This window comes from Pelophylax lessonae (assembly GCF_965119305.1).
Source record: "Pelophylax lessonae genome assembly, chromosome: 9".
Lineage (NCBI taxonomy): Eukaryota > Metazoa > Chordata > Amphibia > Anura > Ranidae > Pelophylax > Pelophylax lessonae.
The window spans coordinates 239,024,687-239,047,954 of NC_138776.1; the positions used below are offsets into that span (position 1 = coordinate 239,024,687).

Consider the following 23,268-nt stretch of genomic DNA (forward strand, 5'->3'; position numbering starts at 1 on the left):
TGATCCAATTTGCTAAAGCAGGGGGGAAAAATTCCTGATCCCCCGAGAGGCAATCGGATATTCCCTGGATCAACTTTACCTATAAATATTAGTACCCATTTATATTATGTACACCTAGGAAAGAATCTAGGCCTTTTTTAAAGCAATCTAGTGAGCTAGTATGTATGTATATAAACGAAAAGGTGTCTGAAGATAAAATCTGCATGCACCCGCCCAGCGCTGGCGGTCTCAGAATTTATAAAGATGATCTAAAAAATCTTTAATATTAAAATATATGTATAGCACCTCAGTGTACACTAGCAGCTACTGTAAAAATATGAACCATATCGAAAAAATGTAAAAAATGCAATCTCTCCTGAACACAACTAGTATAGCATTATTCATATTCAGCAGTGCTTAAATACAATTATTTGAATAGTCTAAAATAGTCCATACAATATTCCATCCAATATCGTAGATAAATAAATATCCAGAGTGTCCACGTATGGGTATACTTGTGATTGTATAGAGACAGTCTTTCAAGTAAAATAACACCAGTGTTCCTTAGGCAGGTTGTTAAAAAGCCGTCACCACACCTTCAGTGCTCCCCTTAAGAATGGACACTCGCCAGATATCACTTTACTCTGAGCATGTATGCATAAGCTGCATAAGCCCTTTTCCCCACGATATCCAGCAAATCCTGAACTTTTGCAGCACAGATACCACATGGACTTCCACCAATGTCAGGGGCCGTGTATGAACGATAAAATGCAAGCAGACAAATAGGGACAGGGATAGTGTAATATCATTTTAACTTTTATTCACACAACATCTGCATAACCCCGAACCCCCTTCTATATATCTGCTTACAATTAAATAGAACAATCACAGCTCAAAGTATGGGGACCGAGTGTACCACTGCTTGCCGTCCGCAAGCTAAACCACTTCCGCACGCTGAATGGAGATCAGTCAGACCGCGGCTGCGGCGAGTTCCGGAACATCAGCTGGTAGCATTAACGGTCTCCAAGGCAGCAACGTATGTGCGTCTTGACGCGTTTCGTCACGTGGACTTCAGCTGAGGACACTCGGTCCCCATACTTTGAGCTGTGATTGTTCTATTGGCCTGAAACAAAACGGCTTCTGCTCTGATCTGCTTTGGGAAATTTGTATCATGGGTGCACCTTGTAATAAATATAATTTTTTTAAAACAAAGACTGTGTGTATGTGTATACTGTATAATAAAGTGATTTAAACATCTGTTTATAAATTCTATATAGATAAAAATTTGATCCAAAACTGTTATGGTTTCCCTTTTTATGGTATATGTCCAGCCAAAGCATTTTTTAATGGAATGGGAAAGAGCCCCTGTTGGGTTTAAATTGCTATCCAGGGCTCCTTTACAGAGATCCCCCCTCCATTTTTTATCCTGTGTAAACGGTCTCCACATACAGGGGTGAGGGGGAATATCCAACAGCAACTCAGTAAAAATTTTTGTTTTTGTTTAGTATGGACCCTTGTTGCCTATTATATCTGACTTTGTACCTGTTGGAGTTTGGTAAAACCGTAAGAGAAAGTGAGAGAAAGGCTCTTTAGAAGCTAAGGTCACCTTTTCCACAAATTAGTCAATGTGGTAAATGGGGCTCCTGTAGCTTTTAAAAAAAACTGTGCAGCTTTCTAAAATGTTCATTCCTTTTATTGTGATACCTGTAGGTGGGGGGTTGAAAAACCCATCCATAGCAATCCACCCATCGCTAACGTGGGAGATTGCACTGCTTCCTTGCCAGGAGCAGGGGCAGCATTTTCTGGAACCAATCTGTATTTCTCCCCTGCAGCAGCAGAAAGCTGGCTTCTCGTCCTCTCCCTCCAGCCAGCTTCCACAGTAGGAAAATACAGGCAATCTGTTCCAGTAAATGCTATCCCCCTGGTCTAGGTTCCCCTTCCTTCTGCTCCCTGCCAGCTTCCCTCCACTTATCTTGTCTCCGGCCAGCTGCTGTGGGGGGTTTGCGGGATGAAGAGCGGGGGAAGGTGGCTGGAAATATGTAGTTTACCAGCCCCTTCCTTTTCTGAATGAACACAGTGAGTGATTGGTACCGATCACTCACTGTGTTCATTCAGAACTAAAGCATAGTAAACCAGGTTGAGGAGGTTTTTTTTGCTGGGAGGGGATATGAGCTATAGCAAAGAGGACTGTCAAGAGGGGAATTGAGCTACGGGAAGGTGTACTGCTGAGAGACAGGTGATGGCGCTGGTCAAACTCTTGCCTGTTAAGGCAAGGGAAGTGCACCAAGTACCTTTCTGCTTTGGAGCCTTAGAACCTGAAACAGGAACAGACCACAGTGTTTACTATGCTTCAGTTTGTGAGTGAACAAGGAAACTGTGCCGAGTTATTTCTGTTCATTCAATCTGAGCATCTGAGAACACAGTCCTGAATCTCCTTTCTTTGTCTCAAAAGTGGGACAACAGGGGTCTGTTTAGACTCTGGATATTTCACCAAAGCCCCCTGAACAGGGCTGACAAAAATTGTAAACAATAACAAAAAATAAAATTGTAAAAAATAATGAAAATTACACCGTCCTCTGTCCTACTGACACTGTCCACTGCTCTACTGACTGCCACTGTCCACATTTATGGTAGGCTAAAGCCTCGTACACACGCGTCGAATATCGGCAGGGAACTTTCGTCCGACGACCGATCTGCCGATTTTCGGCTTGTTAGTATGATGCTTCCGACTCCGAATTTTTGGCCGAAAAAAATCTGGTGTGCAGGCTATAAAATTTTTGTCCGCCGTCAAAACACGGCCGATTTTCGTGCAGTCAGTACAGATTTCGACAGGGAGAAATCTAATGAGCAAGACTAGGCATGCTCAGAGAAGAAAGAACACAAAGAAAGCAAACCAACACATGACATCACTTCTGAAGTATAATTTTGTCGGGCGAGAAAATTCGTGTGCAGTCTAGGCACATTCCAACCAACAAAACACCACTCTGGACAAAAGACGGACGATCGGTCGGCCGATAATCGTTGCGTGTGTACTAGGCTTAAGTTTAGATTTTATTGTGACTTTTGGTCTATTATTTTTCTACATTTTCCTTACTATTTAGTTAGGTCTTGCAATGAAATTTCTTAAAAAAACAAAACAAAAAAAAGGCACCGAACCCTGGTGATCGTTTATCTCTTTCCTGGTATTCAAGTAGATCTTCAACTCTCAAAGGTACCTAGCCTTGCTGAAGGCCATTTGGGTGCCCCTGAAACCGGTCTGAAGGACGCCCAGATGGCAATTTCCTGTCCTGCCCCTTGGTGTTCACTCCTGTTGTGCTGAGACTGAGTGTCCAATGGTTTTTCATATCCTAGAAACAAGGCAGGACGTTTCTGGGAGTTTTTTTTCCCTCAGTTTTGATTGAGGCCGAAATAGCCTATATGACCATAACATTACTGAACATTGTACAAAGCTACAGAGTTGTTTTTATACTTTCTAGGGCCCCTGGATTACATAGGCATTTTTTTGAGGTTTCAATTCTTCACCAATCTATAATCCTATATAGAATAAAAAAAAAACAAAAAAACCTAGGCATAGACTTTAATGATAACCAAAGACGGTGTCTGTAATGATATCCTTAATATAAAAATTAGGTCCTACTTTACTTTTGCAACTAGGAGAATGGAAATGGAGTCATGCGTAACATTCTGTTCCTGTTTCAGGTCCTAGGGCAGCAAAGCAGAAAGGTACTTAGGGCAAGGGAAGTGCACCAACAGGCAAGAGTTTGACCAGCGCCATCACCTGTCTCTCAGCAGTACACCTTCCCGTAGCTCAAATTGCCTCTTGGCAGTACTCCTCGCTATAGCTCATCCCCCCTGCCAGCAATAAACGACCTCATAGGTCTACAACCCTGCCCCAGATTTCCATCATTGCAGTGTGAGGACTGCCCCACCAACCCCCCATTTTTAATGACCTTCCATTTACAAGTTGGGGGAGCACAACTAATGTACCCTTAAACATACATCAGATCTGACATTCGTCCATGCACTGCTGCACAAGTCCTGGCTGTGAGGAAGCCCAGGACTTGTGCAGCAGAGAGCCCGAGAGCAGTAGTGCATGGACGAATGTCAGATCTGATGTATGTTTAAAGTGGAGTTCCACCCATTTTCGTAACTTTAGATCTATGTAATCACCTTTAAAACGACATTTACCAATGGAAACTTTTTTTTTTTTTTTGCTAGTAAATACCTTAATTTCTGCTTTATTCCTCCTCTCCTCACTTCCGGGTCCGATCGGCGATGACTTCATTCGGCGATTCGCAGTGTGTGCTGGGATGTATTCCATTCCAGAAATCTCGCAGTATTAGCCAGGAGCTGAGCTGTACTGTGTGTATTCAGGCCGTGACCTGCCCCGCCTCCTCTCAGTGAGTTTTACTGTATGCATTGTATTCAGAACGTGCTCTGCCCCGCCTCCCCTCAGTGAGGATATAATGCTTTCAGTCCTCGCTCACTGAGAGGAGGCGGGGCGGAGAATGGCCTGAATACAATGCATACAGTACAACTCACTGAGAGGAGGCGGGGCGGGTCACGGCTCACTACAGCTCAGCTCCTGTGTAATACTGCGAGATTTCTGGAATGGAATACATCCCAGCACACACTGCGAATCGCCGAATGACGTCATCGCCGATCGGACCCGGAAGTGAGGAGAGGAGGAATAAAGCAGAAATTTAAGGTATTTACTAGCAAAAAAAAAAAAAGTTTCCATTGGTAAAAGTCGTTTTAAAGGGGATTACATACATCTATGTAATCCAACCTATTAAAAATGGGTGGAACTCCGCTTTAAGGGTACATTAGTTTTCTTTTTTTCCTGCTCATTCTATAACCTAACCCTTTTTCCTGTTACCTTTCAGCACCAAAGTGTGAGGTGGAGGAAGTCGGGGTTCAGCAGATGGAGCCGGTGGTTTTGATTCAGGATCAGCACATAGAAGTAGTGGAGCACCGTGCGGTGGTGAGGGAAGGGGTCCTGCGTAGCACGCGATCTGATTCTCCTACGCTGGAGCTCATCTGCAAGTCTGAACCTAATCCGGTTGATTTGGTTTACGGTAAGCACAGCAGAATGCATCATCATCCAGCAGAGGTGGGAGCTGGTCTCTTCACATGTGAAAATACTGTGATGGAAAGGGGAAAGTAGACCGTATCTTTTGTCCTACCATTGATAAATGGTTTTAGATACATTAAAATAATTGTGTTTCAAATGCAACTAGTGTGAGTAGCTGCATTTTAATAAAACTATTGTTTCATATGTTAATTGATATGTTTAACTGGAGTCCAGCTTTAAAAGAAACACATAGTAAGAGAAAAATGGAGGTTGCTTTTGTTGACTTCTCATGTTGCCTTGTGTCTTCATTACTTCTGATTCACTGGTCTGAGACAAGTATGCATCTTCAGAAAGAGATTTGCAATGACGTTTGTATTCACGTCAAACCAGGTTTCCTTTAAAGCTCCAGGCTGGTTTAAAAACAAAAATCACAATTTAATTACTATAAATCATGTATTCATAAGTAAATACTTTTAATATATAAATACAATAAGAATAGGTTCCTGAATTTCGTCTTGATATAACTTGTAAACCCCTGCATAGCATCCCTCAGAGTCGGGAAAGAGTGGAGCATTACTCTAAACCAGTGGTCCCCACGCTGCAGCCCTAGGGTTGAATGCTGCCCTTTGCTTGCCTTTATCTGGCCCTTGAGGTATTGTCTTGCCACTGGCACCAACAATAGGGGCATAATTCCTTTCATTGACTCCAACTATGGGGCATAATTCCTTTCATTGACACCAACAATAGGGCACTAATCCTTCCACTGACGCCAACATTGGGGCATAATTCCTTCCACTGACACCAACAATGGGGCACTATTCCTTCCACTGACACCAACTATGGGGCATAATTCCTTCCACTGACACCAACATTGGGGCACTATTCCTTCCATTGATGCCAACATTGGGGCATAATTCTTTCCACTGACACCAACAATAGGGGCATAATTCCTTTCATTGACTCCAACTATGGGGCATAATTCCTTTCATTGACACCAACAATAGGGCACTATTCCTTCCACTGACGCCAACATTTTGGCATAATTCCTTCCACTGACACCAACAATAGGGCACTATTCCTTCCACTTACGCCAACATTGGGGCATAATTCCTTCCACTGACACCAACAATAGGGCACTATTCCTTCCACTGACACCAACTATGGGGCATAATTCCTTCCATTGACGCCAACTATTTCTCCCTTAACCTCCCTGGCAGTATGATTATTTCGGATCTTAGGTGCTGAAAGCTGTACCATTATTTTGCATGTAATTCTTAAGAATGAGCAGCCCAAACCAACTATTTACATATGATTTTTTTTTACTGTGCGTTCTTCTTTATAACATCTCGAGTATGATAAAGTTTGAAACACAAAATCCTAAATTGTAATATAATAAAAAAACTATAAAATAATAATAATACTTTTTATTCAATAAATTATAGTAAATAACGTAATCAAAAACACTGACATTTTTTTTTTGGTCAAACAAGGATGCAATATTAGTGGTCATATTGCTTCAGTAAACGTCCCGGGTATGGAAAATTTTAAAACAGGGTACAGCACAAAGTCCAACGTCACAGTCAGGACAGTAGTACCGCGTTTCTTTTCGGATTTTCTGTCCAGTGGCGTCACCCTTGGAACAGCAAACCACACACATCCTTGTGGGTATAGGCTTCTTTTCCGTTGGTGGAATGTGGTCCATAAAGTGACGACCGGTCAGGCGTTCGGGGGTTCACAACACCAGCAGCACGGCGTCCGGATCTACTTACAGCCATTGGTGTTTGGTGCCTGAGAAATATCAGTTCGGCAATTTTCCAAACAAAGTCTGCATGAACCACAGGCCTGTCACTCTTCTTTTTTAGGAGAATAAATGCGTTCCACAGACATTGTTCAAGAAGATGTCTGAATATTTTTTTTTATATTTTTTTTGTTGTTTACGCATTGCCGGATAAAAAGTCATGGCCTGGTCAGCTCTGTCCACACCTCCCATGGTGTTGTTGTAATCCATCACTAGTTGTGGTTTCATAACATCTTTTCCACCTTTTGTGTGTACCATGACAGTAGAGGTGTTGAGAATGGTACTCATCAGGCACACATCTTTTTTGTCGCGCCATCTCAGTGCCATCATTTTTCCTTTCTGCCAGACAACTATTTCTCCTGCCTTGAGCTTTTTATTGGCAAAGGTTGGGGGCATGTCACGCCGGTTAGCCCTAACGGTCCCATACGCATCCGTCTTGTTGTTTAGAAGGAACTCATAGAGTTCTGGGGACGTATAAAAATTTTCTGTGGTGACACAGTACCCCTGATTCAGCAATGGCTCAATCATCTGAACTGAAGCGGTTGCCATTCCATAGCTGCTGAACCTTTCATTGAATTTGTTTCCTTTCCCGGTGTATAGGACCGAATTCTAAATATATCCAGAGCTGGATTCACATAGCATGAATGCCAAAGCGTGCTCTCTTGGACGCAATATACTGTATCCAGCTGAGTCTTCCTTTGTAGGCCATTAGACTTTCGTCAATACAAATGTCTCTATCTGGCACATAGGACTGCTGGAAATTTTTCAAAATTATTTGATAAACGTCCCAAATCTTTTTGAGTTTTGGAGCTGGATGAGAAGTCTCATCAAATTCGTCATTATTTGTAAAGTGCAAATACTTCATAATGAGCGAAAATTTGTGTTCGGACATGACCGTGCCAAAAAAAGGAGTGGCCAATAATTTGTTGGTGGTCCAATACCACTTCTGCAGGGGTTTCCCCACCACTCCCTGCAGAATAATTAGGCCCAGAAACTTCCAGATGTCCTCTTTGGTCACAGGTTCCCACATTCTGCTCCTTGAAAACTTCCGATGCGCTGCAGCTTGTTGCTGCTCCTGGTACCGATATTAGTTTCCACAACAATCTCTTCAATAACCTCATCGGTCAAAAAGAGTTGGAGGTATGCCAAGGGGTTGTCATCCTCAATATCCACTTTGATACCAGGTGCTCCAGTAAACGGGAACCTTAAGGGCGCTACGTGCTCCGTACCGAAGTCGATCGAGCACCAAGTCCGCACATCGCTGGGCACAGTCGCAGGATCATCGCTTTCTGCGTCCGATTATGAACTTCCCCACGAATCGTTATCACTCCATTCTGCAAGCGATTCTGTATCACTGTCGCTGTTCTCCAGCAGGTCATATACCGCTTTTGAGGTGGTGGCGTGCTTTTTTGATGCCATGGTCGCTCTGCAGTATCCAGACACAAGGTACAGGAAAAATGCAGGAAGGGCAATGGAGAAAGCACTGGGGGGCAATCTAAGGTCAATTTATTTTATTTTAGTAATGTAATTCAATAGGATTACAGTGTATCAGTGTGTTTGTGCTTTTAACTATTTGAATTTGCCGCCGGTTCCACCCCCCTGCGAACGTCACGTCGCAGGAGACGGAAGCCGGGGCACAGAGAGCATCGGGAGGAAGATCCGCCGCCGCACGACGCCCGGATACATCGCTGGATCCCGGTGACGAGGTAAGTAACCCCTCTTTCAGGATCCAGCGAAGCTTCTTGCGGTACCCCTGGCTCGGGGTTACCGCTTTTGGCACTGAAATTTAACACCAGACCACACTCGGGAATACCGCTAGGAAGGTTAATACCAAAGATCAGGCATTGTTTAACAACCCCCCCCCCCCCCCCCCCCAGGCACAGTCTGGCACCCTAAAATCTGAAGGACGGTAGGTAAACTGGCTCTTTTCTTTAGAAATTTTGGAGACCCCTGCTCTAAACCAACCAGGGCTCTATTGTTAGGCACTATTCTATCAGCCAACACAAGAAACATGCGTACAAAACATACTTTCTTGTTACTATGGGAACAGTAGCAGTTTAGTTAATGAAAGAGCGTGACCGGCACAAATGTCATTCACCACTTCAGAATATCGTTGTGACAACAAACTCTGTCCTTTACCAAGGACTAGTGGATGCGCATTATATATAATCTCACTCAAATTGCCAGTGACGTATATATGTGACCCTTCGCGGTTTAAAGCAATGTAGTTTTAATTTCAAACTGTGGTCTCTGCACTAAATGTAGAAGCGATCCAAGTATTTGCACAGATCAGCAAATGAAGATGCAGGCTTTTTGTCTGTGATCGCCTTCTACTACACAAGGGGGCTCCTGATGGCCCTGGTAACAAGTAGTTGTAAAGGCAGAAGTTTTTTTTTATCTTCATGAATTTTATGCATGAAGATAAAAAAAACCTTTTGTGTGTAGCAGCCTCCCCAGCACCCCTTAACACTTACCTGAGCCCCATCTCTGTCCAGCAATGTCCACGAGTCCCTCTGCCGTCTGGGATTCTCCCTCCTGGTTGGCTGAGACACAGCAGCGATGCCATTGGCTCCAGCGGCTGTCAATCAAAGAAGGTTAGCCAATCATGAGAGAGGGGGCAGAACCGAATGGCAGCTTCATGTCTGAATGCAGCTGCAGCTTGGCTAGGGTGCCCCTATAGTAATCTGTGAGGGCACTCGACAGGAGGGAGGGGCTTGGAGAGCCGAAGAGGGACCCAAGAAGAGAAGGATCCAGGCCACTCTGTGCAAAACCAACTGCACAGAGGAGGTAAGTAAAACATGTTTGTTATATTTTTTTCTTTAAAAAAAACTTTACAATTACTTGAAGTATAAAAATGTTACAGTGCCTTGCAAAAGTATTCGGCCCCCTTGAACTTTTCGACCTTTTGCCACATTTCAGGTTTCAAACATAAAGATATAAAACTGTAATTTTTTTGTGAAGAATCAACAAGTGGGACACAATCATGAAGTGGAACTAAATTTATTGGATATTTCAAACTTTTTTAACAATTAAAAAACTGAAAAATTGGGCGTGCAAAATTATTCAGCCCCCTTAAGTTAATCGTTTGTAGCGCCACCTTTTTGCTGCAATTACAGCTGGAAGTCGCTTGGGGTATGTTTCTATCAGTTTTGCACATCGAGAGACTGAAATTTTTGCCCATTCCTCCTTGCAAAACAGCTTGAGCTCAGTGAGGTTGGATGGAGAGCGTTTGTGAACAGCAGTTTTCAGTTCTTTCCACAGATTCTCGATTGGATTCAGGTCTGGACTTTGACTTGGCCATTTTAACACCTGGATATGTTTGTGAACCATTCCATTGTAGATTTTGCTTTATGTTTTGGATCATTGTCTTGTTGGAAGACAAATATCCGTCCCAGTCTCAGGTCTTTTGCAGACTCCATCAGGTTTTCTTCCAGAATGGTCCTGTATTTGGCTCCATCCATCTTCCCATCAATTTTAACCATCTTCCCTGTCCCTGCTGAAGAAAAGCAGGCCCAAACCATGATGCTGTCACCACCATGTTTGACAGTGGGGATGGTGTGTTCAGGGTGATGAGCTGTGTTGCTTTTACGCCAAACATAACGCTTTGCATTGTTGCCAAAAAGTTTGATTTTGTTTTCATCTGACCAGAGCACCTTCTTCCACATGTTTGGTGTCTCCCAGGTGGCTTGTGGCAAACTTTAAATGACCCTTTTTATGGATATCTTTAAGAAATGGCTTTCTTCTTGCCACTCTTCCATAAAGGCCAGATTTGTGCAGTATACAACTGATTGTTGTCCTATGGACAGAGTCTCCCACCTCAGCTGTAGATCTCTGCAGTTCATCCAGAGTGATCATGGACCTCTTGGCTGCATCTCTGATCAGTCTTCTCCTTGTATGAGCTGAAAGTTTAGAGGGACGGCCAGGTCTTCGTAGATTTGAAGTGGTCTGATACTCCTTTCATTTCAATATTATCGCTTGCACAGTGCTCCTTGGGATGTTTAAAGCTTGGGAAATCTTTTTGTATCTAAATCCGGCTTTAAAGTTCTCCACAACAGTATCTCGGACCTGCCTGGTGTGTTCCTTGTTCTTCATGATGCTCTCTGCGCTTTAAACGGACCTCTGAGACTATAACAGTGCAGGTGCATTTATACGGAGACTTGATTACACACAGGTGGATTCTATTTATCATCATTAGTCATTTAGGGCAACATTGACTAATCACTGAACTTCTGGCGAAAGTTTGCTGCACTGAAAGTGAAAGGGCTGAATAATTTTGCACGCCCAATTTTTCAGTTTTTTATTTGTTAACAAAGTTTGAAATAACCAATACATTTCGTTCCACTTCATGATTGTGTCCCACTTGTTGATTCTTCACAAAAAATTACAGTTTTATATCTTTATGTTTGAAGCCTGAAATGTGGCAAAAGGTTGCAAAGTTCAAGGGGGCTGAATACTTTCGCAAGGCACTGTAAATGGAAAAATTGAAAATTTAACCACCTCAAGTCCGTACACTTTTACCCCCTTCCAGTCCAGGCCACTTTTCAGCTTTCATCGCTGTTACACATTGAATGATAATTATTCACGCATGCAATACTGTGCCCAAATTCAATTTTATCATTTTTTTTACACAGATAGAGCTTTCATTTAGTGGCATTTATTTACCACTGGATTCTCTATTTTTTGCTACATAAACAAAAAAAGTTTTGAAAAGAAACACCTTTTTTGTTATAATATTTTGTAAATAATTAATCTTTCTTAATACATTTAGGCCAAAATGTATTCTGATACATTTTTCTTTGGGTAAAAATAACCTAAAAGAGTGTATATTATTATTTAGTCTCTGTGAAAGCTATAGAGCCTACAAACCATAGGATATATATTTGAAAATTGCTTAGTCCTGATATACTGACGACCTATCATTTCTTGAGACCATATAATGCCAGGACAGTACAAATAACCCCCCAAATTACCCATTTTTGGAAAGTAGACAGTCCAAGGCATTTAGTAAGAGTCAAAAAACGATGTTGGGTTGGGAAACTAATGGCTCGTTTCCACTGAGCATTAGGGTACGGTTCGGTACGGTATGCAATTTTTGCCGTTTCCATTATGAATGGTACCCTAATTCTGAACCGTACCGTACCACTTTTTTGGTACCCTTTCGTTGGGGTACCAAGCACATTAGTACCGTACCAACAGGGTGGAGCTACACTCTGTAGAACTTTGATTGGTTGACAGAGAATCGTCCATCACAGCTTTCCGGCTACACCACGCCTATCATGAAAGGGTACTATTGGCAGTGGAAACGCAAGGTGTACCATTCTGAACCGTACCGTACTGAACCGTACCACTCAGTGGAAATGAGGCATAATAGTCTAATTAGGTTTCCTCACCAAAAGGTTAGGAACCTCTATGTACCTTCCCACTCACTTATTAAATTAAGTGGGGCTCAATGGCCAAAGTATCATATAACAAAAACAAAAGATAGGCAGAAATAGAGCACTGCCCTAAGGACCATATATATGAACACCCGGGGATTGGTAACAAAAATCATAAATGACTCAAAAATTATAAAAATAAAAAATGTATTGATCCAAAAATTCACAAAGTAGAACAATACAATTGCAAAAAACAGGAACCATCCACCATCACCAATAAAAAGACAATGTTGTCTAATTGTGCAAATTGGTGCACCAAGCGCGGTACACACATCAATCGCACTACACAATCATCACAGGAAATGCATTCCCCTAGAGCAGGAGTGTCAAACTCAATTTAGTTGCGGCCCTGAAAAGGGCCGGTTGTATCTGGTTGTAGACCAGAGGTCTAGCGCATTCCCTACCCTTGCATAAGATGTCAAGAGCCTCTCCGCCATCAGAAGTTTGAGTCCCCCCCCCACCCTCCCTTTCATCAGTGCACCCCCATTGCCCTGTGCTGCTGCTGGGAAGAAGCTGGAGGCAATACTGGAAAGCAGAAAATACAGGATCTTGGGGAGGACCAGAGGAAGGCTGGAGCTCTTCTGCAGCTGCAGGAGAGGTGTGAGGGCCACATGAAATGGCCTGGAGGGCCGGATTCGGCCAGCAGGCCTTGTGTTTGACACCTGTGCCCTAGAGGATTCATCACAGGGGATACATATTCAAAAGCTAATTGGGAGGCAACTCTGCTAAAAAAACATCAATTGTAAGACTTGAGGTGGAGGGCCAGTACCATACTGGTCACCTTCATACAAAAATCAAAAAGGACCTGAGTCAAATGCGTGGAGTTTAAACATTCCAAAAATATCGTAGCCAAATGGTTTGAACCTAGACATGGGTGGGCTGACACTAATGTCAGTGTGTAAATAGATACAATTGTAGCAAGCCTGGTTACAAAGTGTGAGGCCCCATTCACATAGGGGCGACGCTACTTCGCACCGCGACCTCGGAGCGGCCGCCACGGACTTCATAACATTGAAGTCTATGGCGGTCGCCTCCTGGTCGCCCCAAAGAAGCTCCGGACCCTTTTTCTAAGTCGGAGCGACTTGTGTCGCTCCTATTAGAACGGGTCCGCAGCTTCCCTATGGGAGGCGACCTGTGAGGCGACCAGGTCGTCTCACAGGTCGCCTCAGTGTGAACCGGGACTGAGAGTGAGTTGATTCCACTGTTACATATTGTAGCAAACACTGACATAGACACTTGACTGGACTCCATAGATAACTTTGTCTTATTGTATCCAAATCACAGAGGAGCAGTATAGCAGTTTTATAAATTCACACTAGGCAAGTATGTTGGACATAAGCTGCTGATGAAGTGTAGAGCAAGCACAGACAAGCTAGTTGTATTAACCTGGTTGGGCTACTGGCGAATGCATGTAGACATAGAGCGGAGGATTAAAGGCAAGTTAATTTGATCCTCAATGGCGCTTACCACCACGCTCTACGCCACTGATAATACAGTCAAGGCTTTACCTTCGTCTCATGCCGCTTGGGATGCCAGGCCTAGTTATAGGTCTTTTGTTCTTTCCGAGTGACCACACATAGGGTTATCCACTCCAATGTCAGTAGCTAATTACTTCTTGCTTTATGTCGCCATTGCGAACATTAATACGCCTCCATGCAGGATTCCATGACAGCCGCCTATGTGAGTAGCTCGTGTAGCGTGTGATTGGTGGTGCTAGCGCGCACCTACATGACGTCAACGCATTTCACCAGAAACCCAGCTTCTTCAGGACGTAGCGCCCCCTAGCTGGGACAGTGCTTTATAAACACTTCACCCTGGTGGATGGTTCATGTTTTTTGCAATTGTATTGTTCTACTTTGTGAATTTTTGTATCAATAAATTTGTTAGTTTTTATCATTTTTTAGTCATTTATGATTTTTGTTACCAATCCCTGGTGGTTCATATATATGGTCCTTAGGACAGTGCTCTATTTATGCCTATCTTTTGCATTTAGTAAGAGGCATTGTGAGTTTTTTGAAGTTGTAATTTTTTCACAGTTTTTTTGAAAAATGAAGAAACTAAATAACAACTGTGAAGTGTGAAAAAAAATGTATTTCAACAAGTTATTTCTCACACACATGGGCATACTAACAATTACACCCCGAAACACAATTTATTTTGCCCCTTGCATATTGGGGGATACTACGTGCGTGAGACTTTACAGCCTAGATCAGGGATGGCGAACCTTGGCACCCCAGATGTTTTGGAACTGCATTTCCCATGATGCTCAACTACACTGCAGAGTGCATGAGCTTCATGGAAAATGTAGTTCCAAAACATCTGGGGTGCCGAGGTTCGCCATTATGGGCCTAGATGCATAGAGGGATCCAAAATCTAAGGAGCACCTTCAGGCATGCCAGGGACATGAATTATGCATCTAATTTCCTGACTACCTAATACATTTTTGGAGGCCCTGGGCACCAGGACAATGGAAACACCCACAAAATGACCCAATTTTGAAAAACAAGCAATTCAAGGTATTTTCTCAAAGACGAAGTGAGTCTTTTGAAAATTGTAATTTTTTGCCACAACTTTTTGGAAATTGTAGGACAAAATGAAAATGTATTTATTTCACACAAAATTGTCAAATAAGCTGTTCCTTACAAACCGCATACCACAAAAATTAACAAATAATGGTGCACCGGCCTAGTGCATTATCCCACGGCATTTAATAAGAAATTTGTCATGAAATATACCCAAACGTGAAATAAAAATGCTCATCTAGCTACTCGTCCATCCAAGCTGGTTGTTGCGTTTCGAAGGCAGCATCTTCTTTATCCGAGCCACTGAGCATTTTTAAATCACATGTTTGAGAATATATTTTATGACAAATTTCCTATTAAATGCTGTGGAATAATGCAGTAGGCTGGTGCACTGTTTTTTGTACTGTCTTTAGGACACCCCTAGTCCTAGAATGCAGCAGAGCTTGAAGTTCTATTCGTATGGCATGAAGTCATCTCCAATTCTTGTACCGGGCTATCATATTTATGCACAGGAGGGATTTTCTATGTTATTTTATAACAAACAGCATAAATATACTTAGAAATACACCCCAAAACACACACTGCTACTCTTCCTGAGTTTGGTAATACCACACGTGGGAGACTCTTTCCACAGCCTAGCCACACAGGGATTCAAAATCCAAGGAGCACCTTCAGGCTTTCTAGGGGCATAATTACATCTAATTTCCTTACTACCTATCACATTTTTGGTGGCCCTGGAGCACCAGGACAGTAGAAACACCCATACAATTACCCCATTTTGAAGAGTAAACACTGCAAGGTATTTTTTAAGAGGCATAGTGAGTTTTTTGAAAATGTCATTTTTTTTTTTTGCCACAAGTTTTTAGAACATGTGGAAAGAAAATTATTATTTTTTTTTTTTTTCACAAAACACCCCTTCGTTTGAAGGGGCATAAATTACGCATCTACTTGCCTTACTATCACATTTTTGGAGGCACTGGAGCACCAGGGCAGTGGAAACACACAATATTACCATATTCTGGAAAGAAAACACCTCAAAGTATTTTCTAAGAGGCATAATGATTCTTTTGAAAATGTCTTTTTTTTTTTTTGCCACAAGTTTTTGAAGAATGTGGAATGAAAATTAAATTTTTTTTTTTTTTTTTTTTTTTTTTTTACACAAAACTGTCAAGGTTTATGATACACAGCATAGGAATACTCAGAATCACAACTCAAAACACGTTCTGTTGCTTCTCCCAGTATGTGGATACCACGTGTGTGAGACTTTTTTACAGCCTAGCCACACAGTGGCCCAAAATCCAAGACTTTCTAGGGGCATAGTTACGCATCTAATTTCCTGACTACCTTTTACATTTTTGAAGGCCCTGGAGCACCAGGAGAGTGGAAACAGTTGCGAACACTGGCTCTGTTGACACTGGTACTGGTAAAGCAGTGATCAAGACACTGGTATGGGGTATGGCGGTTATCGGGATGCTGGTATGGTGTATTGCAGTGATCGGGATGCTGGTATGGCTGTGTTTAGGACACTCGCATGGGGTATGGCTGTGATCAGGACACTGGTATGGCTGTGATCAGGACACATGTATGGGGTATGGCAGTGATCAAGGCACTGGTATGACTGATCAGGACACTGGTATGGGGGTGATCAGGACATTTAGTATGGGGTATGGTGCTGATCAGGATACTGGTATGGGGTATAGTGGTTATCAGGATGCTGATATGGTGTATGGCGGTAATCAGGGCGCTGGTATGGGGTATGGCAGTAATTGGGGCACTGGTATGGGGTATAGCAGTTATGGTGGTTATCAGGATGTTGGTATGGTGATGGGTAGGATGCTGGTATGGCGGTGATCAGGGCACAGGTATGGGGTATGGCGATGATTAGGGCATGGTATGGCAGTGATCAGGGCACTGGTATAGGGTATGGCACTGATTAGGACGCTAATATGGAGGTTGCCAGTGATCAGGATGCTGGTATGGGAAATGGCAATGATCAGGAAGCTGGTATGGGGTATGGCAGTGAGTGGGACACTGGTAAAGTGATGATCGGGATGCTAGTATGGTGGTGATTAGAACACTAATATGGCAGTTCGTGGTGACGCTGGTATGGGAAATGGCGCTGATCAGGATGCTGGTATGGGGCATTGTGGTGATCCGAATGCTGGTATGGCAGTGATCAGAATGCTAGTATGAGGTATGGCAATAATCAGGATGCTAGTATGGTGTATGGCGTTGAACAGGACTCTAGTATGGTGTATGGCGGTGATCAGGACGCTGGTATTGAGGTATGGAGATGATCAGGACACTGGTATGGGGTATAGTGGTTATCAGGACACTGCTATAGGGTATGGTGATGATCAGGATGCTGGTATGGCAGTTATCGGGATGCTGGTATGGTATATTGTGATGATCAGGATACTGGTATGGGGTACGGTGGGGATAAGGATGCTGGTATGAGGTATGGCGGTTGTTACTGGCAGCACTGGTGACACTGGGTCAGGTGTGGCAGGTGACGAGGCTGGCTGCGCTGTGTATTTGCACTAGGGGCAGGTTTCTACCCCCTGGTGTCTGAGTGTACATGCAGTGTGAAAGACAGAATACACTCGCAGTATCCTGTAATGGTTCTCTCTCCTCTCACAGGCGATCTCTTACTCTTTACTTTCAGTTTCAGTGTTTACTATGCGATTCCTGTGATTGGACAATCACATGATACAGGTGCAGTTTCTCTGGTCCTGTACTGGGTAACATGATCCGCTGTACACAGCGAACAACTGGACCCCCGGGTGCCCCCTGTGAGCCACGCACTAGCCTCTGATGTGGGGGGATGTATGAGCACGTCCACCCGCTTCGGCGCTGCTCCTGTCCAGCCGTTTATGTACTATGGCTGGATGGTAAGCGGTTTGAGAAAGATCAAATGTACATCCATGTACAACTAGAAATATTTAGGATGCACAGACTTGCAAAAGACATCTATTGCACTACACATATTAGATATTCCTGCAAATGCAGATTCTAATTTTATGAAAAAAATATTTTACATTTTGTTTTTTTTCATAAACTTTTGCACAACTATTATGGTAACTTGCAAAATTACAGTTGTAAGTGACTTGTACGTATTTTTGAAAAAGCATTTCAAGCCTGTAGCGAGTATGTAAAAAAATTAGCAATGTTCAGCAACCTTAAAGTTGATGTAAACCCCATTCATGAAATTTGACCTGGGCACATCTAAGTCCTGTGAGCTTTTTCCTGCTCAGTTCTTCTGTTATCAGCATGATAACTTCTGACAAGTTCTCCGTCAACTGAGATAAAACCAGGTTGAATTTTGTGACGGGGTGGTGCTATAAATAGATTAGCAGAGAGCGTGTCCATTCACAGCACAGCTCTTCCCTTTTCTGCCTATGTGGAGAGGGGGTGTGTGCCTTTCCTCCAATCAGCTGTCTCACAGTGTATGCCAAGAATCCACACCCCCAGGTAAATATGGAAGAAAAAGTTCTAACAGGACGTGCACTTTCTAAAGCAGGGGTGTCAAACTCCATTTCATCGCGGGCCACATCAGTATTATGGTTGCCCTCAAGGGGGCCTGTTATATCTGTAAGATTAGATGTCCAGAGCACCCCATGCCCTCTTATATGAGTTGTCAAGAGCCCCCCCACCATCAGAAGTCAAGAGTTAACCACCCTTTCTTGCATCACAGTGCACCCCCTTACCTTATGCTACTGCCAGGAAAAAGATGCGGGTGGATCTGGGAAGAAGTGCAGGGTCTGGAGGAGAACCAGAGTAGGGCTGGAGTCAGCTTACAGAGTCTGCTGAATGCTGAGACCAGGGGCGGCAGAGGCAAGGTGGTGTTTCGGCTGCACAGAGAGGTGCAGGATCTGTAGAAATTCTGCCCTCCTCTCTGCTGCGGACTGCTGAGAAGGAGGGGGGGGGGCATAGACAAGCCTTTCTGCTGCTACACAGAGGAGTGCAGGATCTGGCAAAGGAGTTCTGTCCTCTACTAAGAGAAGATGAGGGCAGAGACAAGGCTGTGCTGCAGCTACATCGGGTCCGCCGGTCACACGCGCGCGGGGGGGGTCCGTGACCACACGGGAGCGCGCCTGCGGCGGCGCGCGCTCGCTCCCTAGACCCTCACAGGCTAGCGACGTAGCCCTACGTCGCTCTGCCTGTGAGGGGCTGACCGCCGACGTAAATAGTCGTGTGGCGGGGTCAGCAAGTGGTTAAGAAACAGCAGGCAATGAAAGGGGTGAAGTGAATCTCTGTTTTTACCATACAGGGAAAAGTAACCAGTTACCTTTACCTGCAGACCTCCACTGGTGTATATGCTTACCTTCAGAGGAGAGACAGGAAGGTCCAGTGTTCACGCACATCTATGGCTGCTTGACCCAAAGCTGTCAAATAGGTGAGAGCTTTTAGGAACATAGATGTGGTTAGTGAAAAAATGGAAAATTGTATCATACTTACCATAAATAATTTTCCTTTCCTGGTTCCAATCCATGGCAGTATACATGCTGATGCTATATTATCCCTGCCTACTTCTGCGCAGAGGACCAGTGCAGAGCTATAAAGTGTTGATGATACCCACACAACAGCTTATTCCCTGTACAATGCTAGGAACAAACTGGGTGGGTTTAGTATGTTGCCATGAATTAGGACCAGGAAAGTAAAATTATGTTAAATATTTAATACACTTTTTCCTTTTCCTGGTGCCAACATGGCAGCATACATGTGATAGACCAATAACTAGCTACCAGAGCAGGAAACCTAAGCATGTCCTATATTATGGGAAAGTGAGTAAGCTACCACCTTCCCACCAAAGTCAGCTGTAGTGAGGACTACTGTTGCTGGCACCAATGCTCTTAATTTCCTGCTGACTTTTCTATAAAAGAGGTTAACAATGTGCGACTGAGCACTGATGTCTTCTACGGGTTGGAGTTTTGTGCACTTTCTGCTTGCTTTCCTTCCATACAGCATATACCTACCAGCATATATCTACCTGCTGTTGCTCCTCTTGCAAAGAGTCCTATGGAACTTTATTCTTCAAACTATTCCTGATGTCCACTTACATGATGCCAACATTTGTAGCCTGGAACCATGTTGTTCTGCTGTGCTGTTAGTTTCTTTCGTCTTCAGGGTTCTTTTTGGCTCGGTCAGGGGTAACTGGGTCTTTTGTCCCCTCAGGTTAAGTTTTTTTCCTACGGCCATGAAGTACTTTATGACCCAAATTATTCTTGACTATTATGAGGCCCTAAGCACTCCTATGCCTTCTCCCACAGATTCTACGTGTGATTTTTAAGTTGTTTAAATACCTGTCGAATTGAAGATGCAGTGCCCACCTCTTTGAAACTAGAAGATCAACCTGTTGCAACCTCTACCCATTTCCAGCCTTGAGATTGTACAGTGCCAATAAAGCAGCAAAGACCTTTCCTTTGCACTCAATTTTCCAACTGCTTTTATACGAAGATTGAATGTGTCCCGATTGGTTGTTTTCTCCCCCCAAGCCCTTGTTGGCCTTGTATCCATTTGGTTTGGTTTTGAGAAGTGGTCTCTTCCCTCTGTGGAGCTGACCATGTCTCCTCTTGACTAGGGGATTACTGTTCCAGTGGGGGGGGGGGGGGGGTGTACCTGCTTTAGACACCTTATCAGTGATTCACTGGAGGTCCTTTCCGGATCTTTGGGTACCACCTTGCCCCCAATTCTTGCTTTGATTTTACTGTTTCAGAAAATGTCTGATTTTGTCGAAATCCCAGCTACAGCTATTTCTGGGAGGCCGTCGCTTGACTCCTTCTGTGCTCACCCCTCTCCCGCTCCCCCTGGGGTATGCAGCCAAAAGTGTTTGTGATGGCTGGGTCCTCGGGCCAAACACAGCGGCCCTTTATCACGTAATTCACTTGTCAACCGACCGGCATTATGGCCAGTTCAGATCTGGCTGCTGCAGGGTTTTTCTGTCCTCTCCTCATACGCTGTATCGGTGTGGGGAGAGAGAAACACCACAGCAGCGCAAGCTGATACGATCCTGTGTTCCCCTACAGTAAGATATTAGGAAGATTTTATTGATCCCCTACAGTTCCATCAGTGCTCATATAGTGCCATCAGTGCTCCTACAGTGCCATCAGTACTTCTACAGTGCCACCAAAGTGCTCATCAGTGTCCTGCAGAGCCATCAGTGCCACTACAGGGCTCATCAGTGCCACTACAGTGCTCATCGGTGCCCTACGGTTCCTCTACAGTGCTCATCAGTGCCACTATCGGTGTGAGGAGATGTGGAAAGAGAAACACCACAGCAGCAGTTCCGTGTGCCCCTCCAGTGCTCATACAGTGCCACTACAGTGCCATCAGTGCTTCTACATTGCCCATTAGTGCCTCTACAGTGCTCATCAGTGTTCTACAGGGCCATCAGTGCCCTACGGTGCCACTGCAGTGCTCATCAGTGCCCTACGGTTCCACTAAAGTGCTCATTAGTGTCATCACACTACTCATCAGTGCCGTAAAAATATGTTAAAAATGCGTTTTCATTTTCCACATTTTCCAAAAACTTGTGGAAAAAAATGACATGTTCAAAAGACTAATTTTGCCTCCTAGATTATGTTTTGGGGTGTTTGCTTTCCAAAATTTCGTCATTTTATGGGCATTTCTATTGTCCTGGCGCTCCAGGGCCTTCAGAAGTGTAATAGATTGTCAAGAAATTAGATAAGTAATTTATATCCCTAGAACACCTGACAATGCTTCCTGCATGTTGGGCCTCTCTATGTGGCTAGGCTGTAAAAAAAAAAAGTCTCACACATGTGGTATCACCTTACTCAGGGGTGTAGTTGCAAGCATGCATAAGCCATGTGCAAGAAATAACCTGTTAATATGACAATTTTGTGGGGGGAAAAAAAAATCTTTATTTTGCAAAGAATTGTTGGAAAAAAATGACAACTTCAAAAAACTCACCATGCTTCTTATTAAATACTTTGGACTGTCTACTTTTTCCAAAAAGGGGTCATCTGGGGGGTATTTGTACTGTCCTGGCTTGTTAGTGTCTCAAGAAATTGGATGGGCAGTCTAGTCTGTACATCAGGTGTGATCAATTTTCAATGATTGGCACCATAGCTTGTGGACTCTATAACCTTCACAAAGACCAAATCATTTTTACCAAAGATATGTGGCAGTATACATTTTTGTCAATATTTATGAAGAAAAATTACTAATTTGAAAAATTTTTATAATCGAAACCAAGAAAAATGCATTTTTTTACAAAATGTTTGGTCTTTTTTAAATTTTTTTTATTTATAGAGGCAAAAAAAACAGTGGAGATTAAATACCACCAAAAAAAGCTCTATGGTGTGGAAAAAAAGGACAAACATTGTTACAGTGGTTCAAAGTGTGAGAGCACTGAAAATTGGCCTGGTTACAAAGGGAGTATAAGTTTCCAGTGGACAAGTGTTTAAGGAGCAGACTACGAAGTCATCTCCCTCTCTGTTTTTCCTCTTTCCTCAACTTCCGTATTGAGACCTCCCATGCTTGACTCCCATTCCCCTGCAAAGTCTTGCACTGCAAGTCTTCCAAATCCACATACAAGACTTTCTTGTCATAAAGGTGCACCCCTACATTTCAGAGATGGGAGACACCTTTTGCTAACGCTTGGATATCTTGCATTTCAGATGGTTGGGAGTGGGAAGTGGTATCCCAGGGCATCAAACTCAAGTTTCTTTTCTTGCCTGCTCCTTGCATTTTCTCTTCAAACCTTCCTGTGCCTCCTCACAAACTGACAGATGTTTATTAGGCTCATCAGGTTATTATCAGGTTTTTATCATTAATTATTATTGGGCTCATTAGGATAGGCTTCTGGATAAAGGTGTGAAGCTGGGAAACTCTAGTGTATATGAATCTGTCAATCCTGTGTTTCAAGCCAACAAAATGGCCGCCATGTCCCAGCGTGTATCAGCATCATACGTCATCAGCTTCTCCTCCCTACGCGTTTCGTCAGTATAAGACGTCAGGGGCGTGGCCTAAAGGATGCTATCGACGGTTATATATACTAAGAGCCGCTGGGAATAGGCGGGAGATATAATTGTGGTCCGGCACTCGGAACCAATGTCATCCAACGTTGTGTTCCTGCACCCGGAGCTTTCAGCATAAATCATTTGTTCCCTCATCCGGAAACCATGACGGTGCATCAAACAACCAAAATGACAACATGTTCTCCACCAGGTCAAAGTGTAAGAAACAAAATAATACTAACATGTTTGATGTGACAACAACTGTCATATGCTAGCCAATCACATTAGTCGATAGAAATCATAATGGTACGAAACTGAAATTGGCATACTGGACAATGGCACCATCTTGCTTCCTCCAAACACATTACATCACAGATGCATCAATTGGTAATATTAATAAAAATCTTTACACAATAATAACATAATCTCATAGTACTAAATAAATATCTAATACAAAATGCAATACAGGAATTGGGTGTAT

The 23,268-nt window shown here is 43.4% G+C and overlaps 1 protein-coding gene across 4 annotated transcripts in view; it reads left to right on the plus strand.

Moving 5' to 3' along the window:
- The window catches only part of ZFP91 (ZFP91 zinc finger protein, atypical E3 ubiquitin ligase), a 125,757-nt gene that overhangs the window by 30,807 nt on the left and 71,682 nt on the right, over positions 1 to 23,268 (plus strand). For all 4 annotated transcript variants that reach the window (XM_082266742.1, XM_082266740.1, XM_082266743.1 and 1 more), the window contains exon 3: positions 4,866 to 5,057. In XM_082266742.1, the coding sequence (XP_082122868.1) occupies positions 4,866 to 5,057 (192 nt within the window). The remainder of the gene's footprint in view (positions 1 to 4,865; positions 5,058 to 23,268) is intronic.